A 25,747-nucleotide genomic window follows, 5' to 3' on the forward strand; every position below is an offset into this window, starting at 1 on the left:
GCTGCTTAAGAAACATACACTACATGATTCAATTCTTGGAAATGTATTGAGTCTTCCTATATGACACAGATTTGGTAAAATTGGGTAAATACATTGCAGGTCCCAATATATCAATGAGGTCAGGCTATTCATCACATCGCCCCACTTACCATTATCTTTCCAAATTTTTATTTTTTATTCAATTAGGGCCTCAGAGACACAGGTTAGTAATTTTTAAATAATTTTAATGTCATTTTCATTCATTTTACCTTAAATTGGTGATTTCTCTACCTATATTTAATGTAATTACTTACTTATTCTCTTACATAAAATATAGAATAATAATGATGGTTGTAATCTCAACTTTTATTCAAATTCTTGCAGGATGAGGTTTACATTAAATGAAACTCAATATACTTAGGCATATCAGAAATATTTTTAAAGAATATTCCTGGAAAGAGTTGCCAAGAGAAGAAAAATAGGCATTCATGGAGATTACACATTATAATCTAGGATAAAAGAAAGGAAAAGAAGGAAAAGTGCATAAAATAAATAGGATTTCCACATTCCTAATGATGTTTCAGTCAAAATATAAATTTTTCCTCTGAGTATAATATACAAATATCTGGAGTCTTTGCTATGAAAATGATTTAGTGACATTTAGAGGTCCTTGGTGAACTCTTGGTAGCATACTGAATTTTTAGTATTTTTACTCTTCCTATAACACCAAGAATGTTCTAAATGTACTTCAATAGTCTCAAATATCCCTTTGAAAAATAATTTAAGAGCCTATCATAAAATCTTTATGATATTCCTATTATGTGGTATTCTTGAATCAACATAGATTTTAGATGTAAGAATTTTTGCAGAATCTCAACTCTAATTTATTATGAATATATAATCAGATTTCTTTTTAAAGTATCTGTAGTGGTTATAATTAATGCTAAGTTTTAAAAAATGAACGTTCAAGCATTTTCAAGCATTTACATTTTGCTGATTCATGTTTTCCTGACTGTATTCATTTGAAAAAACTATTTCAGAAGAGTGCATAGAACAAGTTATTTTCCTTCCAGATGTGTGTTCCTTAATACAGAGACACCAGGGTAGGGTTAATGTGCCCTGCTAGACTCTGTAGACCTAGCAAAGGTGGTAGAGGAGGTAGTTAGCAAGGAGGATCCTCCCTGCAGCCCTACTAGCCCCAAACTACCTCCTCCCCACTGCACTCTCTATGCAGCAGAAAACTATGGTTTCCACACAAACACCATCGAGATCCGGTGTTTGCCAAAGAACAACCAACAAGGTAGCTGCATTGCAGTAATGACTTTTAGCTAATTATAATATCTTCTTAATAAAATTGCCATGGCTGAAAATCCTCTACCCATTATCTACTTCACGTGTAGCACTTCCAAAATTTCCAATAAAGGGCAAGGAAATGGGCATACTCAACCTCTACCCCAAACACAACCCCCATCAGGAATATTCAACTAATCCCACCACAGATACCACCCCTTATGTCTCCAGATTATATAAAGGAATGACTCTGTACTTCACTGAATGTAGCTCATCCTCAGGTGTGCCACACTATCTCTTGGGCATGTTCTTTTGTTTTGCATACAAATAAGTGTTATTCATCTGCTGATTGTTACCTCCATTTGACCCCCAATTCTTTCCTGCATTAAAGACAAGAACCTGGACACAGCCATCTGATGACATCTTGACCTAGGAGCTCCACAGTATTTGTGATGAGTCAGTCATGCTCCTTTGGGGTGAGTTCCCCACTGCAGATTTTTCCACCCAGATCACTGAGCTGTTTGGGCCCCATGCAATAAGCTTCCATATATACATGGAAAATAAATTCAGTCATCCTCTGAGTCCTGATAATCCTAGCTATCTCAGTGAACAGCCATTTGGCAAATGCCTACCTTCATAATCCTAGCTCCAACACCTACAGCAACCCCACTTAGGTATTCTGTTTTCTTCATCATTTGTTACAGTGTTGTCATCTCCCATATCCACAGCAGCACACAGATAAAGGGTCTAGCTGTGGTCACTGCTGACAGGTGCTCTAAGAAATGCTGTTATTACTTATAGCCCTTGTCTATATTACCACCCAACTAGGCTCATTATACTTTTTCCTTGTTGATCTCTTTATTTGGTCAAGTACTAAGCCCTTGATTGCAATGCAAATTAAAAATGTGTTATCTCAAAAACTAAAAAAGTAAGAAGGAAGAAAAGAAGGAAGTAAGGAAGGAAGGTGGAAAGGAAGGGAGAGAAGGAGAGGGAGAGAAGGTAAGGTTAAGAGAGAGGAACAGAGTATCACTATATTCTTAGAATTGCATATATGAACTACACTGAATTTGTATTCTTTGTATTAATATTATATATATGTAAAAATAAAATATCTTAAAAATAAAAAGCAGCTGTCAATACAGTAACTAATTACTTTCTAATGGTTTCTTTTCAATCCTCATCACAAAACCTCTCTCAGAGCTTGTCTCATTGTTCTTTCAGGTATGATAATGGCTGAGCATTTCTCTGCATATTTACTGTAGAAAACACACGATAGTGAATGCTTCACATATTCTATATATTTTATAATACAAAACAACAAAAACCAGCTGAGCATTTACTCTGCATATTTACTGTGGAAAACGCACTATTGCAAATGCTTTACATATTCTATATATTTTATAATACAAAACAACAAAAACCCAGAGGCATAACAGTACCAAATTTTAAGATACACTACAGAGTTGTTATAACAAAAATAATCTGGCACTGGCACAAGAATATATGTGTCAAGCAATGGGACAGACTAGAACTCGCAGAAATTAATCCATACATCTACAAACAAGCTACAAACCAGCTAAAAATCATTCCCTGGAGAAAGGACAGTCTCTTCAAAAAATATGTTGCAAAAGTTGGTTTTCCCTATGCAGAAGTTTGAAACAAGACCCCTATCTTATGCACTACACAAAAATCATCTCACAATGAATTACTAATCTAAACTTGAAATCTGAAAGCATCAAATTACTGGATGAAGATATAGGGAAAACACTGCAAGACATTGGCATAGGCAAAGTCTTCTTGAATAAGACCCCAAAAGCATAGACAATAATAGCAAAAATAGAAAAAAATGGGATTTCATCAAGCTAAGAAGCTTCTGCACAACAGAGTAAACACTCATCAAAATGAAGAGGCAACTGACAGAATGGGATAAAATACTTTCAATCAATGTATACTATAAAGGATTAGTACCAGTTAAGAAACATGCAAAGGATATATGCTAAAAATATCATTTTTCAAAGGATTACGTACAAAAGGCCAACAAAGACATGAAAAAATGCTCAAGATCACTAGCCATCAGGGAATGAAAATAAAAACCAAAATGCGGTATCACCTAACTACATTTAGAATTGCTACTATCCCCAAATCAAAAAGTGACAAATACTGATGATGTTATGGAGAAAAAGACACCCTAAAACTTTGTGATAATGCAAATTCATACAATCAATATGGAAAATAATATGGAGATTACTTAGAAAAATAAAAAATAGATCTATAATATGATCTAGCTATCTCACTTCTAGAATTTATCCAAAGAAAATGCTATCAGAATATGAAAGAGATACCTATACTCCAACATTTATAGAAGCTCAATTCACACTAGCAAACATATGAAATCAATCTTGATATCCTTTGACTGATGACTGGATAAAGAAAATATGCTATGCATATAGTATAGAATATTAGTCAGCTATAAAAATAATGAAATCCTAAAATTTGCAGTGAAATGGATGCAACCAGAGATCATTATGCCAAGTGAAATAAAGCAGACCTAAAAAAATAAATATCACATTTTCTCTAATTTGTGGAAAAAAATACATAGAGAGGATGAAAATTGTGTGGATGTCATATCATTCAGTTTTTAGCTATAAATATGAACTGAAGCACTTAATCATACCATGTAAATGACAGTATATTCTTTTTAACCACATTAAAAAATGGTGAGAGAGGAATAGTGAGGACTCTTCAGGACTAGTAATGTTTTGATCTTTTTATTTTTTTAAAAAATATCTATTTATTTGAAAGTCGGAATTACAGTGAGAGAGAGGGAGGAAGGAGGAAGGGGAGGGAGGGAGGGAGAAAGGATCAGAGGGAGACAGGGAGAAGGAGAGGGAACTGGAGTTGGAGAGAGGGAGAGGGGGAGGGGGAGGGAGAGAGATTTTCCACCTGCTGATTCACTCCCCAGATGGCTGCAACAGCCAGGGCCGGACCAGGCCAAAACCATGAATCAAGAGCCTTATCTGAGTCTCCAACATGGGTGGCAAGGTCGCAGGCATTTGTGCCATATTCTGCTGCTTTACTGAGGCTATTAGCAGGGAGCTGGATCAGAGCAGCAAGACAGGAAATGGTGCCCATATGAGATGCTAGCATTCACAGGTAGTGGCTTAACCCACATGTCACAGCACAAGCTCCAGTGTTTTGTTCTTAATTTGTTTGTTGGTTATCAGTGTGCTCAGAAAACAAAAACTCATTTCTCTGTATTCTTATATGCACTTCTTCATATGTGTCCTGTATTTCAATAAAAATTTTTAAAAATTAATAAAAAGAAAATCTCCATTCAAAAGTTTCTCCATGTCATTTCTTTTTTTTTAACTTTTATTTAATGAATATAAATTTCCAAAGTATGACTTATGGATTACAATGGCTTCCCCCCCATACCGTCCCTCCCACCCGCAACCCTCCCCTTTCCCACTCCTTCTCCCCTTCCATTCACATCAAGATTCATTTTTGATTATCTTAATATACAGAAGATCAGCTTAGTATACATTAAGTAAGGATTTCAACGGTTTGCTCCCAGAGAGAAACATAAAGTGAAAAATAATAGATGATTTTTTTTTAATTATGATGAAATCAGATCAGACCTATTGTCATGTTTAATCCCAGTGAGAGTCAAGTTGGGAATTGATAATTTCTTTTTTTTTTTTTTTACAGAGGATCAGTTTAGTATGCATTAAGTAAAGATTTCAACAGTTTGCACCCCCATAGAAACACAAAGTGACATATATTGTTTGAGTACTCGTTATAGCATTAAATCTCAATGCACAGCACACTAAGGACAGAGATCCTACATGAGGAGTAAGTGCACAGTGACTCCTGTTGTTGACTTTACCAACTGACACTCCTGTCTATGGCATCAGTAATCTCCCTATGCTCCAGTCATGAGTTTCCAAGGCAATGGAAGCCCTCTGAGTTCTCCGACTCTTATCTTGTTTAGACAAGGTCATAGTCAAAGTGGAGGTTCTCTCCTCCCTTCAGAGAAAGGTACCTCCTTCTTTGAAGACCTGTTCTTTCCACTGGGATCTCACTCACAGAGATCTTTTTGCCAGAGTGTCTTGGCTTTCCATGCCTGAAATACTCTCATGGGCTTTTCAGCCAGATCCGAATGCCTTTAGGGCAAAATAAGAATCTCTACCTGCCTTCAATTGATAACTTTCAGGATTATTTTAATGGTCATAATGAACTGCTACAGACTGGACCTGAAGTACCAGGATAAAATATAAAAAATGAGACCATTGATCTCTTCTAACTAACCCAGTACATTCCTCTTGTAGAAAATCCCACATTACAGGGACGGGACCCTGGGCAAAATGAAGGCATTTGAGGCAACTTGGGGGCCGTGGCTCAGATGCAAGATCTGGAATAGTAGCTCCTAATCGGTCCCCAGGGGTTTCCCTAGTGATAGCTATGGTATTGATGGATGTGGTCAAGATCCTAGGATAACTGATATGACCCAGTCCCCTAACAGGGCTGTCATTGAGCCATGGCCTACCCTTTACCTTATCTTCCTTTTTCATTCCCTAAGTCATAAAGAGGCTCCTTCAGCTATGGGTATCTCTCTATCCATCCCCATGGGTTTACACCTTGGTTGCCTCCTTGAAAACTGGAAAATCTTTAGATTATCTGCTTAAAACAAGAAAATGCTTATTTTCTTTTGCAACACCATCTGGCTACCATTTATGTATATTCTCCAGAATGTGGAAACCTGGCCACCAGACAGGATTTGAAACCTTAATACTGCCCTCCAACTTGACCTCTTCCTTAGGACAGAATAAAAATGGTTATAAATTACTTAGGTCTATGCTTTCATGGTCCTTTTCCAAAACCCCACCTGTATAGGAGACTGCAGGCTCTGCTATGCATACTCCCTCCTAAAAACACCAGGTCCAGAGGAACCCAAGATATATACAGTGTATGACCCACTATTCAGTGGCCCTTCCCCACCCAGGCTCAACCTCCAGAGGTTCAGCATGTTCCATTGCTGAAATAATCCTCAGGGGGCAATGAGTCCTCCCCTCTCCTTCAAGCCCTGAATCTATTTTACCTCCTACTAGTCCAACATCTTCACCCAACAACCTGATCTGCCCTCTCCTAGTTTAGGATAGCCTGGTTTAAAACACTCACAGCAGGGCTTGCTGCCACCTGGGTAGAAATAAGATTTGTCCTTTGGGAAAGGTGGCTAATAGAGATGCTGGGACAATTATAGCACATTCCCCTTTTCCATGACTAACTTAAGTCAGTGTAAACAAAAGCTCAGGAAGTTTTCAGTACACACTCCCAAGTTTATTGAGGGATTTCAGGCCCTAACTCTGGCCTGTAACTTCTTCTGTTGACTTCTTGCACTCCTAAAGAAAAAGAATGGATCTGGGTCGAGGCCCAGGCCTATGCTAACTCCTTAGCAGCTCAACAATCCAGCCAATTTTGTGTGGGATCACAGCCATGCCAGACAGATCCTCACTAAAACTATCACAGAAGGCATGAGGATCTAGGGTGTTGAAATCAGTTATCTGCTTGATGAGTAGGTTGAAAAAAAATGTATTGTGAAGCCTCTAAATTATGACAAAATCAAGTGGGTAACACAACTTATTCCAGTGATGACTGGTACAGGCCTTAAAATATATACTAGCATGTATCTTAGCACTCTGAATGATAGGTCTTGCTTGGTATCTATTTCATCAGTCAGCCCCAGATGGTCATAGGAAACTCCAGAAAATTGCAATGAGGTCCCAAACTCCCATGAACCAGAACTATATCTATAACTAAGCGTGTGAAATAATAAAGACAAAACTGAGGAAGAAAATCAACATCAATATGGGAAAAAAATAGTCCAGACTACAGTATCTTATATGACAGTAATTAATGTAACCAGCACCCTGTGACTTCATGGTCAATCCAGGTAATGGACAAAGAGCTCAAGAGAGAATGTTTTGGGATGGGAAGTTAGGACACTGGCACAAAGAACACCCCTACCTGAAATGCCCTCTCAGTGCCTGCCTCCAATGTAAACAAGATGAACTCTGGAAATGAGACTGCCCAAAGCTCTAGAAGTAGCTCCTCATGTCCTTATCTAAGGACTAACAGGACCCAGGAACGCAGGTGATACCCACAAGCCATGTGACCTTCATACATCTGGAGACCCAAGTTACCCTGGATGTTGCAGATAGGAGCCACTTACCCTGTTTTGGATTCCCATGTCGGACACCTACCCATAAAGAATTCTGTGATCCCTGGCAAATCCTGCTGCCAACAATTTACTTGTCTACAGTTTGCCAGACAGAAGATGTTTCAGTTTCGCACCAGTTTTTGGTGAGGCCAGAATGTTCAATTCCTTTAACAGGCAGGGGTTTGCTGTAGCCCCTGGGCACCTCTCTCAAGTTAACTGTCCCTAAACCTAAATCTTTTATTATGATAATGCTAAGTACTGGAACAAGAACCAACTTCAATGATCTACTTATTGAAATCCAAGGCCATACTCAAAGAGGCTACACATGTTGGTCCCATCACGGTCCTCCTAAAGGGCAGGGCAAAATTTCTTCAACACCAATAAGCTTTAAAATCAAAAGATAAGTGGACACTCTAACCCATATTGATAAATTTATCTACCAAAGAGTCTTGGTTCCATGTCATTCCCTTTGCAATACTCACATTCCCCTAGTTTTAAAGGCAGATGGGGAATATTGAATGGTTCAGGACCTCAAGGCCATAAATGAAGCTGTCGTTCTGATTCATGTTACTGAACCAAGTCCCCATATTATTCTAGACCCCAAACCTGAAAGCACCACCTTTTTCACAATCCTAGACCTCAAAGAGCCCTTCTGCATATCCCTGCACCCAGAGTCCCATCATCGGTTCACATTTGAATGGACTGGTCCCTCCTCAAATATGACTCAACGGTACACATGAACAGTCCTTCCTAAGGCTTTATGGATAAACTTAATTTTTTTGGCAATACCTTCATACAGGAACTTAAAAAGCTCAAATTAAGGACTAAAGCTAATTTACTGAATGTACATGATATCCTCATATGGGGAACAAAGATATAAAAGATTCTCAACCAAAGACCATATTGCTAAACAGGAAGCAGCCTACCTAGGATACTTTCTGAACCTGGCAAAACATGACCTTTCACTTAAAAGAAAGGAAGTCTTATTGGGTGTAGGGTTGCACAGACAAAGAAATAGCTAAGGGCAGTCCTTGGACTGACAGGCATCTGTATGATCTGTATTCCAGGATTTGGGTTGATAGTCAAATCCCTATATGAAACCTTAGAGGGCCCTGATACTGAGCCTACTTCAGTCAACAGGAAAACAAAACAAATATTTTAAAATGGAATGGGAGAGGGAGCGGGAGATGGGAGGGATGGGAGTGGGAGGGAAGTTATGAGGGGGAAAACGCCACTGTAATCCAAAAATTACTTTGGAAATTTATATTTATTAAATAGAAGTTAAAAAAAAAGTGTGGGTTTTGCTTACAAAGTCCCATGCACTAGGTATTCCTAAGTTAGACAAGCTCTTTACCTTGTTTGTAGCCGAAAGACAAACTATAGCTTTCAGTGTACTCAACCAAAATTTGAGCATACTTTCACAACCAATGGCCTACTTTTCTAAATAGTTGGACTCAGTGGCCACAGAATGACCTGATGGTTGAAGACATTACTCTTACCACAGTTTTGTTAGAGGAAACCACAAGATTGACTTTAGCCAGCCTCTTAAATTTAAAACTCCACACTAAGTGTAAGGGTTTCTAGAGAAAAAGGACACCAATGGCTAACAGAAGTGTGACTTATTAGATGCAAGGATCTCCTCTGAAGTCATCAGAAACAACTCTCAGAAGTTTTTCAAGTACTCAATCCAACTACTCTTCTCCCATGAAAAGATACTAAAAAGCTAGCTCACTCTTGTGTAGCTATCCTAGAGCAGGTCTAATCCAGCATCTGATCTGCAAGATCTACAAGATGATCTATAAGATGCTCACCTGATCTACAAGGACTTCTAGAAAATTGGATATTGAATGGCTCACTAATGGCAATAGTTTCACTAAGGGAGAAATCCTGAAGGCAGATTAGACCATAGTTAATTTTACAACATTGTGGAGTTCCAGGCATTACTACCCAATGGCTTGGTCAAAAGGCAAAACATATTGCCTTCCTGAGAGCAATTATAATATACTTTAGATTCCCTAGCAAAAGAAGTCATGAAGAACCAAATATGCTTAGATTAAATACTAGCTGAAAAAGGCAGAGCTTGTTTAGTGATGAATAAAATCTGCATTCATATTAACAGAAGTAGGCTTACGGAAAAAATATATCAAAAGTATTCATGATTAAACCTAGTGTCTCCATGAGTTTGATAAGGGAAGGCCCTCAGCTTCTACCACATGGGAAGTAGCAAAAGGGACATCCCTTCTATGATGTGGTTCTTACTCTTTTTCCTTTTTGGCACATGTACTCTCATCCTGCTTTTCAAGTTTGTAGTTCCAGCACTCAACAGTTTCATGTACAAATGATGGTCATCCAAGGATTCCAGCAATCACCAAAGACTGGTGATTAACCTCTAGATCTTCCAGTAGGACCTCTAGATCAGTTACCAAGGGATTTTAATTCCCTGCCTAGGCAGGGACAATATCCCTTAAATAGCATGAAGTAATTACAGAAGAAAGATCTTCCTCCATCAAACTCCCACTAAGATTCAGGCATGAAAATATCTGAGGCAAAAAGAGGTGGTATAGTCAAGAAGGTAGCTAACAAAGGATCAGAGGTCACCAGCCCCTCCCTCTAGCTCCATTTGCTCTGCCCCAAGTCCTACTTTTCTGCACATTGGCAAACTGCAGTCTGCAAAACTGCCACCCAGAACCAGAACAAGCCAAACAATACAGCTCTTTTTTTTTTTTTTATTTGACAGGTTGAGTAACAGACAGTGAGAGAGAGAGAGACAGAGAGAAAGGTCTTCCTTCCGTTGGTTCATCCCCTAAATGACCACCATGGCCGGCACTGTGCCAATCCGAAACCAGGAGCCAGGTGCTTCCTCCTGGTCTCCAACGTGGGTGCAGGGGCCCAAGCACTTGGGCCATCCTCCACTGCCCTCCAGGGCCACAGCAGAGAGCTGGCCTGGAAGAGGAGCAACCAGGACTAGAACTTGGTGCCCATTTGGGATGTCTGTACCGCAGGCAGTGGATTCATCTAGTGAGCCATGGCGCTGGCCCCAGACAATACAACTCTTACGACTGCTCACTGAATCCTCATGATGACCTTTAACCAATTAAAATACCATTCTAATAAAACTAGCATGTCTGACACATCTACTTCCATCATGTACTTGATGCCATCACATATTACACATCTGAGATTTAAAGGGGGGGGGGCAAGGATATAGGCAGTACATAAAACCTGCCCAAACTCCAGCTCTTATGAATACTAAATGACCAGCCATTACCCACCATGCCTTCAGATCATATAAAGGGAGTGCAATTCACCCTCAATCATGCCTATAACTTGTTTTGCATGCAAATAAATGTTACTCTTCTGCTAACTTGTACCTATATCTTGTCCTCCAGTTCTTTCTTTCTTTTCTTTTTTTTTTTTTTTTGGACAGGCAGAGTGGACAGTGAGAGAGAGACAGAGAGAAAGGTCTTCCTTTGCCGTTGGTTCACCCTCCAATGGCCGCCATGGCCAGTGCGCTGTGGCCGGCACACTGCGCTGATCCGATGGCAGGAGCCAGGTACTTCTCCTGGTCTCCCATGGGGTGCAGGGCCCAAACACTTGGGCCATCCTCCACTGCACTCCCTGGCCACAGCAGAGGGCTGGCCTGGAAGAGGGGCAACCGGGACAGAATCCGGCGCCCTGACCGGGACTAGAACCTGGTGTGCCGGCACCGCAAGGCGGAGGATTAGCCTAGTGAGCCGCAGCGCCGGCCCAGTTCTTTCTTTATCTCAGACAAAAACCTGGACCCACACATCTGACTGAGCAACCCCAATGCAGGGGAAAGGGAAAGAATTCCAAGGCAAGGAGCATCTGTTTCCTGTTCAGTCAAATTCTTTTTTTTTTTTAACTTTTATTTAATGAATATAAATTTCCAAAGTACGATTTATGGATTACAATGGCTTCCCCCCCATACCGTCCCTCCCACCCGCAACCCTCCCCTTTCCCACTCCCTCTCCCCTTCCATTCACATCAAGATTCATTTTCAATTATCTTAATATACAGAAGATCAGCTTAGTATACATTAAGTAAGGATTTCAACAGTTTGCTCCCACACAGGAACATAAAGTGAAAAATAATAGATGATTTTTTTTTAAATGATGATGAAATCAGATCAGACCTATTGTCATGTTTAATCCCAGTGAGAGTCAAGCTGGGAGTTGATAATTTCTTTTTTTTTTTTTTTTTTTTTACAGAGGATCAGTTTAGTATGCATTAAGTAAAGATTTCAACAGTTTGCACCCCCATAGAAACACAAAGTGAAATATATTGTTTGAGTACTCGTTATCACTGGCAGAAAAGGGAAACATTTTCAGAAAACTGGCTTAGTTTATCCTCTTGCCATAAAAGAGCATCACCTTTTAAAGCTCCCTAAAAAACAGAAGCCCTAGATCTGTACATGTTTTGTTGCTTCAGACTTATCCTAGAGACTGGCCTTCATACCTTCCTCCTTCGAGGACTTGCTGGGCATAAACCTGACTGCTTTTTTTTTTTCTTTATTAATAACCAAATTCAATAGAATTGAAACACTTTTGGAGACTAAGGAAAGAAAACTCTTGATTTACTTCCATCCAGAATTAAGTTTTTAATTTATGCAAGTTAGCACCTTACATCCTTGTTCAACATTTACCTCTCAAAAGTCTGAACCAGGAGGCAGCATGGTGACGCAGTGGGTTAAAGCCCCAGCCTGCAGCACTGGCATCCCATATGGACGCTGGTTCGAGTCTCGGCTGCTCCTCTTCCAATCCAGCTCTCTGCTGTGGCCTGGGAAAGTAGTAGAAAACGGTCCAAGTTCTTGGGTCCCTGCACCTGGACGGGAGACCCAGAAGAAGCTCCTGGCTCCTGCCTTCGGATCAGCTCAGATCTGGCCATTGCCATCATTTGGGGAGTAAACCAACAGAATAGAAGACCTCTCTCTCTCTGGCTCTACCTCTCTCTGTAACTCTGTCCTTCAAATAAATAAAAAATAAATCTTCAGAAACAAAAAGTCTCTGAACCAAATAAAAATAAAACCCTGAAAGCCAACTTGCAACAATTATTTCCAGATCATAAGAAACTATTTATCTTTATATCATTTTATACATTTAATTAATCATGATTTTAAAAAAACAGTTGCTTAGCAGTTGGAGGGCAAAGATCTCTGCCACTGAATTGATATCTTTTATTTTTCTAACATACTTTGAGGAACACAAAACACATTAAAAATGTACTTTCTCTAGAAACCTTTATTTTACTTCCTATTTTTTGTACTTTAACGAGAAATTATGTGTTTAAAGCAGTATTCATCCATCTGCTTTTTCAAACATACCAATTGTAAGCATCTTTGATAAAATGTAAAAATAGCTCCACTTACTTTTGTTGGATAAGAACAGTCTAATTATAAACCAGCCTCTGTTTAGTCAAGAACTCAAAAGCCTAAGAAATCTGTTCAGTTTCTGTAGTAGCACACACATACAAACTCTCTCTCTCTCTACATACATATATATATATATATATACACACACACACATATATATATGTTGTGGGCGTTTAATGTCTTGTATAAATATATACAAGCATATACACAAATAGGCAAAAAATAAAAAAGAAATTAACAAAATACAAATATTGCGGTTGAAATGATATCACTACTTTTGAAAACCTATGGTAGATATTTGGGGGCAAAATAGTCAAATAAAATTAATTTACATTTTACTTTATATAATTGTGAAACTATATCAATAAATACTTCAATGTGTTATTAACAAAACTGTATATCTCTGATACAATGTTGGCTCCCACTACATTTTCTTTATTTATCTTATTTCATTAACACATTAACATATTGGTATTTCTTCAGAAACTCTACTTTAAATACCTTTTTTCTAATAGATTAATTATAAATTGATAGCAAATTAAAAGGGAGACTATTTCTGAGGAGCTGTTTTATTACTCTGAGCTACTCAAATATTTTGATGAATAAAGGGAAAATGTTTCCAGTAGCATTAAACATTTAAAACATTTCCTACAGCATTAAGCAGCAGTGAAATTGTAAGTTAAAAATCTCAAAAACCTCCCCTCATTCAATTGTTACCCTAAGCCGAACTTTTAGCTCCTAGTCAATCACTTATATCTCTTTGCTCACTTTTGCATTTAACACAATTTTATGAACAAAAAAGGCAAAGTCTCTAACTATATGAAGTTTATATTTTAGTAAGAGAAAACAAATAATAAACACAAATTGGCAAGTAAAAGAATATTGAATGTGCAAGAAAGAGCTCTCTGTTAAAGCGACATTTCAACAGGACCTAAAGAAAGTGACTTAGTTAGCCATGGGGATCTCTGAGGAAAGAGCATCACAAGAAGGCAGAGGACTATGTGGAGTGTCCCTTTACCCATTGCTGGTAAACTTTCCCAGGCAAATTATAGTGAGCTGAATGGAACTGCTACAGTGAAATGAGCTATGGAAAGAGGCAGGGGATGACTTTCTGGAATCATTGTAAGAGAAGTCAAGGACATTCTTAGACACCTTCCATGGATTTGGGTGTTTTATTCTGATGTGAAGCCACAAAATATTCTAATATAAATGCAACATGTTCTCATATTTTAAGAAACCTATCCTGGTTGTTTCACTGAGAGTGAACAGGAGAAAAGAATTGATGCCTTTGACAAATCTGGCAGTTTTAAAGGAATGGAGAGAAATGATTGTGTTCTACAAAAATTGTGAGGATTGAGCCCATAGGTTTTGGCTTTGGGAAACAGTAAACTGAAATAGTCATTAACTGTTATGGCAGAAATTTCAGAAGCTCAGTTTGTAATGTGTGCTTCAAATTCCTCTTGGATAGACTAAAGTCAAACATTTAGTTTTATAAACAAGATGACAGTTCAGGGATGTGATATAGTCTAGAAATATAAATTACTCAGTTATCATTGCCTAAATGGAGCTTAAATTGTGGAACATAATTGGGATTATCAAGGTATGACGTGCAGTTATAAAGTTCGAAGAGCTCGCATAAATCATACATCCACTACCCTGGCATCTAATTTCCTCTGATGCCATCAATCCCATGGAGCTTTGCTCCCATTGTACTTAATATCCTATGTCCATGATGACACTTGGATCCAATTAGCCCTGGGGATTGTTTTCATTTTGAATTGCTAAATCAAGTACCCAAATGCTGATATTGTATCCTCTAATATTCCTTTAATTCACTCTTAACCTCTAGACTATCATCCCCTCCCACTTTCTTCATGACCAAACTCTTCGAAATAGTTTTTGTTAAGTACTAAATTTAATTCTTTGTTTTCCACTTAATCTTTCTGGACTCTAGAAACCTGATAGTACCCAACTGCTCCTAGATCACCATTTGTCTTGTTGCTAAATACAACAGCTGTTTTGTCTTTCTTGTTATGAAATTACTAATGACTCTTGCATGTTCACTTCACTTTGGCATCTATGATTCCATACCCCCTTGATAGTTCTGTGCACGCTTCTTTACTCTGAGTTACATTCTTCATCTGACGTTTCTCTTTCCTTTGACCTTTTCTAAATCTTTTTTTTTTCCCTCAGGGGCATATTTTGAACTTCCTTTCTTCTACCTCTGTGTACAGTTTTGAGGAAACTATTTAATTGACTCCAATATCTTGCTAGTTTCTCTATGTGTTCAAATAAATGGCTTTAAATGAGATCTAGCTTTTACATGCCACAATCACTCATCTGTTCCCAACTAGTCAGCTCAACTTAATGCTTCCAAACTGAATTCCTTATTTCTCCCTTAAAAAAGGTGAAAAAGTCTCATAAATTTCACTAATTTTGCTAAGCCAGAAAGTTGAAATGTTAACGTGACATTCTCAATAAATCTTACTCTCCTTCTTCCAACCACCCACCCATTCTTCAGTATTCATGTCCTTAACATCTCATGAATCAATCCATTACATTCCATTTTCATTGTCACCCTATAAATTCAGATTTATCATTTAGTGATTAATTTTTAAATGTTGAGTTTCTTCTGAGATACTGCCATGCCATCAATTTGTTTTAAAATATACTAGAATAACCCTGGAGGCACAGGCAGTCAAAGCCAAAATTAACTATTGGGATTGCATCAAATTGAGAAGTTTCTGTACTGCAAAAGAAACAGTCAGGAGAGTTAAGAGACAACCGACAGAATGGGAAAAAATATTTGCAAACTATGCAACAGATAAAGGGTTAATAACAAGAATCTACAAAGAGATCAAGAAACTCCACAACAACAAAACAAATAATCCACTTAAGAGATGGGCCAAGGACCTCAATAAACATTTTTCAAAAGAGGAAATCCAAATGGCCAACAGGCACATGAAAAAATGTTCAGGATAACTAGCAATCAGGGGAATGCAAATCAAAACCACAATGAGATTTCACCTCACCCTGGTTAGAATGGCTCACATACAGAAATCTACCAACAACAGATGCTGGCGAGGATGTGGGGAAAAAGGGACACTAACCCACTGTTGGTGGAAATGCAAGCTGATAAAGGCACTATGGAATTCAGTTTGGAGATTGCTCAATAACCTGAATATCACCCTACCATACAACCCAGCCATCCCACTTCTTGGAATTTACCCAAAGGATTTTAAACTGGCAAATAAAAGAGCTGTCTGCACCTCAATGTTTATTGCAGCTCAACTCACAATATCTAAGACATGAATCAACATAAATGCCCATCAACAGTAGACTGGATAAAGAAATTATGGGGGCCAGCGCCGTGGCTCATTTAGCTAATCCTCTGCCTGCGGCAACAGCACCCAGGGTTCTAACCCAGCTGGGGCACTAGGTACTAGTCCTGGTTGCTCCTCTTCCACTCCAGCTCTCTGCTGGGGCCCGGGAGGGCAGAGAAGGATAGCCCAAGAGCTTGGGCCCCTGCACCTGCATGGGAGACTGGAAGGAAGTACTTGACTCCTGGCTTCAGATTGGCACAGTGCTGTCCGTAGTGGTCATGATTCTCTCTCTGCTTCTCTCTCTCATTGTCTAACTCTGCCTGGCAAAAAATAAAAAAAAAAGAAATTATGGGATATGTATTTTGTAGAATACTATACAGCAGTAAAAAAAAATGAAATCCAGTCATTTGCAAAAAAATGGAGGAATCTGGAGAACATCATGCTGAGTGAACTAAGCCAGTCCCAAAGGGACAAATATCATATGTTCTCAACTAACCGAGCACCAAAAAGGAAACCTGTTGAAGTGAAATGGACACTATGAGAAACAGTGACTTGATCAGCCCTTGTCCTGACTGTCCAGGAACAACTTACTACTTTATTCCTTTTAGTATTTTTTGTTCTACTTAATACCATCGGTTGAACTCTTTAATTAACACAAAATTATTTTAGGTGTTTAAATTTAACTGAAAAGTGTTCCCTGTTAAATATAAGAGTGGGAATAAGAGAGGGAAGAGATGTACAGTTCGGCACATGCTCAATCGGACTTGCCCCTAACGGTAAAGTTAGAAACGTGCCAGGGGATTCCAATTCAAGGTGTCATGTACCAATGCCATCTCACTAGTCCAAGTGATCAATTTCAGTTCACAATTGATCATAATGATAGGACAAAGAGTCAAAGGGATCACACAAACAAGACTAGTGTCTGCTAATAATAACTGATAGAATAAAAAGGAGAGAATGATCCAACATGGGAAGTGGGATACACAGCAGACTCATAGAATGGCAGATGTCCTAAACAGCACTCTGGCCTTAGAATCAGCCCTTAAGGCATTTGGATCCAGCTAAAAAGCCCATGAGAGTATTTCAGGCATGGAAAGCCAAGACACTCTGGTAAAAAAAAAAAAAAATGACCTAAATGAAAGATTGTGAGTGAGATGCCAGTGGAAAGAACAGGTCTTCAAAGAAGGAGGTACCTTTCTCTGAAGGGAGGAGAGAACTTCCACTTTGATTATGGCCTTGTCTAAATAAGATCAGAGTTGGCGAACTCAACAGGCTTCCATAGCCTTGGCAACTCATGACAAGAGCCTCAGGTGATTACTGATGTCATAAATAAGAGTGCCAATTGTTAAATCAACAACAGGAGTCAATGTGCACTTACTCCGCATGTAGGAGCTCTGCCCTTAATGTGCTGTACTATGTGAATTAATAGTATAACTAGTACTCAAACAGTACTTTATACTTTGCATTTCTGTGTGGGTGCAAACTGTTGAAATCTTTACTTAGTATATACTAAGTTGATCTTCTGTATATAAAGATAATTGAAAATGAATCTTGATGTGAATGGGATGGGAGAGGGAATGGGAGATGGGATGGTTGCGGGTAGGAGGGAGGTTATGGGGGAAAAGCCGCTATAATCCACGAGTTGTACTTTAGAAATTTATATTTATTAAATAAAAGTTAAAAACATACTAGAATAGTCCTAAATCACCTATATCTTTTTTGTCATCATCTTTTGAATATCTTTTCACTGGTCTCTTTATCTTAACCTTACCTCCAGTTCACACTCCAATTAGAGCCAAAAAAAAATTTCTGAAGCATAAATTTCATTAAGTTATTCTCCTGCTTAAAGACTTCATTTGCTTCTTATGATATTTAGTATGGAGAACTTGAAATTTCTTGTGTTCTTGAACCATATTCACTTTCTAAACTTCTATCTCATTACTATCTCCATACATACATGTATAATCCAATTTTTTTCATTCTTGACCTACAGAAATGCTTAAAATACCATCTTCCACCTCCTCACTTGGAAAATATTGCCTCATTATCCAATTACATTAGGATTTTATTTCCTTCTGTTTGCCTTCCTATATTCTTCAGATGGTTTCTAATCCAACCAGTTAACATATATGATCCTTTTTTGTGATTTCGTGTCACCTTGTGCTTACATGATATTGTAATTGGTTTTTACTAAACTATCTACCCACTATATTTAAGAGTTTGAAATGAGGAATTGTGTATTGTTTGCCACTGTGTCTCCAAAACCTAAACATATATCTAGCACATAGTGTACTTTCAAATACACATTGAATGTGGAATAAACAAATAGGAGAATGAAAGGAAAATTAGAGAGAAAAGTATGGTTCAGATTCAAAGAAATGAAATTAGAACATAAATCAGGTTCACACTATTTTATTCTCTTTTAAAAAATTTACTTGTTTATTGGAAATGTAAGGAGAGAGAGAGAGAGAGAGAGAAAGATAGGGATAGGGATTGAGATTATAGACTCCCTATATGCTGGTTCATTCCCCAAATGCCTGCATCAGCAAGGCTAGGAGAGAAGTGCAGCATGAGCTGCAGGTTACAGGATCCCAGTTACTTGAATCATCATTGTTGGCTCCAAGGCTCTGCATTATCAGGAAGCTGGAGTCAGACACTGGAGCCAGACAGTGGAGCTGGGTATTGAACCCAGATTTTCTGATGTGGGATATGGGTATCTTAACTGGTAGCTTAAAAATTTGTTTCTGGGTCAGCGTCGTGGCTCACTAGGCTAATCCTCCGCCTGCAGTGCCGGAACCCTGGGTTCTAGTCCCGGTCGGGGTGCTGGATTCCGTCCTGGTTGCTCCTCTTCCAGGCCAGCTCTCTGCTGTGGACCGGGAGTGCAGTGGAGGATGGCCCAGGTACTTGGGCCCTGCACCCACATGGGAGACCAGAAGGAAGCACCTGGCTCCTGGCTTTGGATTGGTGCAGTACGTCGGCCGTAACGGCCACTTAGGGGGTGAACCAATGGAAAAAGGAAAACCTTTCTCTCTGTCTCTAACTCTGCCTGTCAAATAATAATAATAATAATAAAAAATTTGCTTCTGTATTCCTTTAATTTTTGGATAAAGTACAATACTATTTTTTTTAGTAACCAAATTACCATTAGTTTGGGAGACATTTATATTTTAACACCATCTACAATTGTTAAAATATCTAACTTGGTCTCAACAACATCCACAGGAAATTGCACTTTAAAAATTATGTAGTATGTTTACCTAAACTACTAAGAATCATCAAGAAGAATATTAAATTAAGAACTGAAAGTACAAAAGTATTGAATGTGCAATTCTGGTTCCTCAGTGGGAAATAATCATAGAAATGAAGAATGATCAGGACAGTGTGCATTTCTAGTCCAAGGATATGAATTAGATGGGTATTTCTTATTCATAACACTTTAGAAATAATGAGAACCATGAGCATTTTGGAAAAAAAAGCTTGGAATACTTTAAAGCACTGAGTTTTATAGGGGGAAAATTTATAGATCTTATTACTACACAATAACAAATAGAAAGAAAAGCAGGGGAGGGACTGAACAACCCCAGTGCATTCTTGCAGTCATTTCTGGGTGAGGCAATGAGGTAGATTTAATTTAAAATCTAATAATAGCACTCTGAAATAGAAAAAAAAAGTTCTACATTTGACCAGTGTATGCTACAATTACACAAGTTGAGCAATGTGTTTCTAAGATAACTGTGTGGCTTAGAAAAATCTGCAAGTTCTATTTACTGTAGCAATACATTTCTACTTTATGAATTTAAAAACATGCCTCTTGAAATCCTTATCAGAAGGAAGTCATCATATTATTTCTTGAATGGACCCTGAAAAATCATGAATGAATGGCTGGATTTGGCCAAGTCCTTAAGATATCACTTGAGACATGTGCACCCCACAATGGAGTGCCTGCGTTCATGTTTCTGCTCCACTCCCAAAACCAGTTTTAAGCTAATGCATATCCTAGGAGGAAGCAGATGATGTCTCAAGTACTTGAGGCCCTGTCACCCACATGGGAGACCTGGACTGAATTCCTGGCTCCTGGCTTTAGTCTGCCCCAGACCCAGCTGGCTGTTGGGGGCATTTGGGTACAGAACCAGAGGATGGCAAATATCTTTCTCTGACTCTCAAATTAAAAAAAAATCTTGAATGAGCAGTTCTCTTTCAGTATTAGCACTGAAACTGGACTAGCTGTATATTAGTTTTAGTTAAGGCTTATTGTTAAAAACATCAATGTAAAATATTTCTTACCAGTTATGCGCATTTATGATAGTGCAGATGTTATACAACCTTTCATACATGTAGTACTATTTGAAATAACATAAATTCACATTTTAGTACTCCAAAAATAATTTTTTGTGTATAACTAGAAAACATTTGCAATTTTAAAATACACTACTTCCATCTCTAGATATCTCTGAGATTTCTATTACACTAGTGAAGAAACCACTCCACAGCTAAGCATTCTTGTGAAAGATTATTCATTCAGAACTTTTATATTATGTTCAATTAATAAAAAAATTATGGGACCTAGCCTTTCTTACCAAAGCAAGATTCCTGATAGAATGTGTTACATACAATATTGGTAATATTTCTTCAAAAGATATTTTTAGAAATAGATAACAGATAACGGTATTTTGACAATTAGTACAACTCTTTATAAATAAAAGAAAAATAATAAAAATCCAATGGATAATGCATAATTTAATAGATTATATATAATTTAATCTGATTTAGATTTCTAACTTGGAGGCAAATGCAATAGTTTCATTGAATGCTTTATTCTTAAATAACTGAAGTAATCCTAGATATCACTGTCATTTCATCTTTACACTTAGATTGATTTATGCAAGCTTCACAGAGCGCTGAAAAAAATGTCTTCATTTCATATTCTCCAAATAATTCCTTAACAATGGGAGACACTACATTAATGTGTACTGACAATTCACTGGATTGCTTAAACTAAACCTCTGAAGTGCTTAAACTGTATGTACTTTGAAATTTCTGTGATTCTTTTTATTCTAACAAATGTTTTAAGATAAGCGCAACCACTGAATTTCAAAATATGTAAGCAGAAGTATAAAATATCCACAACCGTGGTAGAGCATGGTGAAGAAAGAATACACATCTTCACAATATCCTCAATATGTCTAAAGAAAAAAAATAAACACACACATATACTCACATGCCTGTGTGTGTATGTTCAAGAGATCATGCATCAACATGCATACCTAATGTTTTTTCACTTTTACTATTGCGAAGTTTCCTTTCAAAACACCATCTTTCCTTTCTGTGTTGTCCCCACCCCCTGCTGCAAAGCTTTTCTTTCATCATCTGGACCACTCAATCTTCCATGTTTGGAAACATGCTTCCTTAAAGCATAAGATAAATTCATCGTAACACATAAATAATGCATAAGATTTTTCTCACTACTTGCAGAAGAGAGGTGTTTAGGTTGTTATTGAACTGGGGACACATGCTTTTAAAACCAACTGATCTCTAATTGCAGAGTTCTTTCATAAGTCAAAGTACAGTTGGGAGAAGTATTTCTAAAAAAACGGATTTACTGTTCTGTTGTATGTTGAATGTTTTGTGCAAGCACTCTGCAAGGCATAAGGGTGAAATCACATCACATATGCAGTCACCTACAACACTTAAGTATATGCCTGGCTATAAATCCTGTCAATATACTTTCTGGATTGACTCCATTTTTCATCTTGCCTTATGCTGCAATGTTTTAGGAGGTAAATATAGGCAGTTATCTAAATCTAATATATTTCCACTTAAAATGCAGATGATAAAAATAAAAGGAAATGAAAGAAATGCAATATATTGTTTATTCATACCTCAGGAGAAATATGAAGATTAGACAATATTATGAGACATGAAAGTGAGAGAGGAGAGAAAGAGCTGCAACTAAAAATTATATATTCAGCATCTCATTGGTATTTAACGGAATTATGTTTCTCACTTAGATGAATGTGTAAAATATAGCTAAAAATTGGTCATACTGGGTTCTGTGTGTTCCTCATTAAAACTTATGTTAAGTAAAAAGCAAACTGTCATGAAATGCATGCATTGAGTATTCATTAAAAATAAATTGAATCCATCTTATCAATTTAGATATGTATCTTGAATTCTCAAGCCTAAAGTCACAGAAATGTTCTCTTAACCAATGTTTTCTGAAATCAGTCAATATAGAAAGGGCTAAGATATTCCAATATTGAACCATCAAACTCTTGTTATTACTTAAATATAAGAATCCTAATATATTTAGAGCATTTTATCTGAATTTCTAGAATCTTACCTGATAGGAAATAAACAATACTATTGAGAATAATAATATTTATAAAATAGACTTAATTTTTCTCAGTAACTGGAAAATATATCATAACCCAAATCCTACACTCATTTAGAATGGCAAACTTTCATGTTGGTATAGAACATTAGTAGAATATAATTATTAACCCTCTTTATTCTAAGGAGGATTTTGTCCCAATTTTATTGTCAATAAATGCATGTGAATTTTATAAATTACTAAAAATAGTGAGACACCAGATCATACCTCAAAGCAAGTTTATACTTTTGTATTAGTGAATATGAATCATATTTCCAAAAAGTACCTCTACATGACCAATTAGTATTGAAGCAATTGTCTGATGATCAATTCAGAATTCAATTAATCAACAGTTAACTTTAATGAAGAATCTAACTTACCGGTGGATCAGCCCCTTTAGAACCAGTCAGCCCTCCTGTTAGGGATTCGATATCCTGAAAAGGGGAAAGTGTTGATTGTAAAATGCCACTCAACAGCATGGAGCATTCCCCAATCCCACAGTGTGCTGCTTTCTTCAGCTGCAATGTCAGGGTTCGTCAGCTCCCTTCATTTATTTTATTTCTCTATAAACTTTCATACTATAATACAATACAAATAGTCTGTATCTAAAGAGATAGATATATTCTCCAACTTTGTAAAGAGTATAAAAGGGAAATATATATATATATATATGTCTTACAAATACCCTTGAAATATGCAAGAAAACGAGTTTAGATAGGAAAGCAGATGTTACATCTTTAATGAGCTGAAGTGAGGGCAGAAAAGAAAGAAGGAGATTTAATAAAATAGCAATTTATGATATTATCTTCCTCTTAAAAAGATTTATTTATTTATTTGAAAGAGTTACAGAGAGAAAAAGAGAGAGAGAGAGACAGAGAGACAGAGAGAGAGAAATGGAGGGAGGGAGGGAGGGAGCTCTTCCATCCACTAGTTCACTCCTCAAATGGCCACGACAGCTGGAGCTGGGCTGGTCCAAAGCCAGGAGCCAGAAGCTGCTTCCAAGTCTCCCATGTAGGTACAAGTGCCCAGGACTTGGGCCATCCTCTGCTGCTTTCCTAGACACATCAGTAGGCAGCTGGATCAGAAATGAAACAGCCGGGACTTGAACCGGTGTCCATATGGAATTGGCAGCACGGCAGATGGCACTTTACCAGCTATACCACAGGGCTGGCCCCCAAGATAGTATTTTCAAGAATAATTTTTATGCTAAAAAGAGTTTTTATTGAGTCCAATCTATTACTACACACACACACACACACACACACACACGATGAATATATAGAAACACATGGATGGATTAAATTTTTTATAAAGACAGATTTCTAATCTTGAATCAGTAAATATAGAAGATCATGAGTAATGATATAGTTGTTAGTTATGGGCAATGAGCTTTTAGTAGGGATAACTATAAATCATCCTTATCAGTTGTAGTTTAGGTTCCAGAGTTACCAAGCATTTTTTTAAGGAGAAGGCAAAATTTTAGATTTTAAAGAATAATCTCCTATGTTTTTAAAGTTGCCTCATATCTCTCCTAAATGAAAACAAAACTGCTCAAAGGTTGCTGAGTGGAGTTTCAAGATATAGTGAAACATTGTGCTTTTTCTAAAATGGCTCTTTCTTGTTACTCCAATTTCCTCTTATCTATTCGCATCAAATTGAAGGGATAGGGATGAGAAACCTGAGGAAATATAATTGTGGTGAGAATGAAAAAAGAAAAAAGAAAGAAAGATAACTGCTTCAAGATTCAAATAAATGAAAATTTAAATGCCTGTTTTTAGTGAAGCAGCCAATATCTTTGATTATCAATAAGAAAATTTATGCTAGAATTCACTTGGAACTTAACCATTTTAACTTAATCATTATAACAATAATTTCCCTTGGTATTTAAAAATGAAGACTCTTATTAATACAATGTGGAACTGAGATGAGTTTGTGATGGAAACATTCAAGTCAATGGAAGAAGAAGGGATGTTGTTATAAATATTTCCATGTGAAGATGGAACAAGGATGAGCACTTAGGGAATAATGAATTTCTTTATGCGTATCCTATTGTGGTAAAGCAACCACAAAGAATACTTGTTAATAAAATCATTAAATTGTCTTCTCTGTAATAGATACATTATTTATAAATACAGTATTTCCCTATCCACCATCCTCTTAGGCAATTTTTCCTTCTCCTCAATTCTAGTTCCAAAAAAGGCTTACACATACTGCTTCAAATGTTGTAGAAACCTGCAGAGAATTAAGGCAATGTAAAATCTGGAAATATAATGGTAGAGACCAAGTCGATTGTGTCATTTAGGGAATGACTGAACTAAGGTATTGTCTGTATGAAACTAGATAGGTTTCTGGTTTTCAAAAGCCAAGATGCCCAGATGAGTGTGTCGTCACTGTTAGCCTGCTTCTGAAGGACCCTCCCTGATCATCTGGCAGAAGCTACATCCAGCATCAGGAGCACCATAAAGAGTCAAATCACTTAAATGACTTGATCTTACATGGGCTTTAATTTTCCAGTCAAATCACCTAAGTTAATTATGTTCCTGTATAGTGAAAGTAAAACAGCAAGCATTTTTCAAAAGTACTTCAGAAAGTCCATGGAAAATGGAATTATAAGATGTCTATTTTGAGGCAAAATCTTTTGAAATTCATGTATAGTGAATGCACTATATTGAATATACCTCATATATATGGATTTCAAATTTTGGGGGCATTACATTAAACTTGATCTTCTGATTTCATCTTCCATGTACTGTTTGAAGACCTCTGTATTGATAAATTGGGAAAACAAAATTAATGTCACTATTAAATCCAATGATAAAAATATATTTTAAAAAATATCTTTAGAATTACATAACATAAACTAATATTCGGTATTAAAATGGCTAAAACATCATATTAACAGAAAATAAAACACACAGCCCATTTCACTGTTTGATAGTACCCAGTTATGACAGTGACTACAACAAAGTTTTCTTCATAAGAAAGTTTATTTCCAAGTACATCTTGAGTTAATACATGCTTTTCTTTATAGATATAGAAACAAATTATATAAGCAATGCATTTTCTAATGAAGCTATGAGAATACAAATTTGTTGTTTAAAAGTATTTTAGCAATTTATATGGTACCTTATCTCATATTTTTAAAATTATGTCATCAAGATTTCTTGCTACCTTAGGTT

The 25,747-nt window shown here is 37.2% G+C and overlaps 1 protein-coding gene across 13 annotated transcripts in view; it reads right to left on the bottom strand.

Moving 5' to 3' along the window:
- The window catches only part of PPFIA2 (PPFI scaffold protein A2), a 548,204-nt gene that overhangs the window by 418,991 nt on the left and 103,466 nt on the right, over nucleotides 1-25,747 (bottom strand). For 9 of the 13 annotated variants that reach the window (XM_089307509.1, XM_089307506.1, XM_089307511.1 and 6 more), the window contains exon 3: nucleotides 22,949-23,002. The exons of the other annotated variants lie outside the window; for them this stretch is intronic. In XM_089307509.1, the coding sequence (XP_089163635.1) occupies nucleotides 22,949-23,002 (54 nt within the window). The remainder of the gene's footprint in view (nucleotides 1-22,948; nucleotides 23,003-25,747) is intronic. 13 annotated transcript variants of the gene reach the window in all.

The sequence above is a fragment of the Oryctolagus cuniculus genome, chromosome 11 (assembly GCF_051225735.1).
Source record: "Oryctolagus cuniculus isolate XC-2025 breed Fujian yellow rabbit chromosome 11, ASM5122573v1, whole genome shotgun sequence".
In the NCBI taxonomy this organism is placed as follows: Eukaryota; Metazoa; Chordata; class Mammalia; order Lagomorpha; family Leporidae; genus Oryctolagus; species Oryctolagus cuniculus.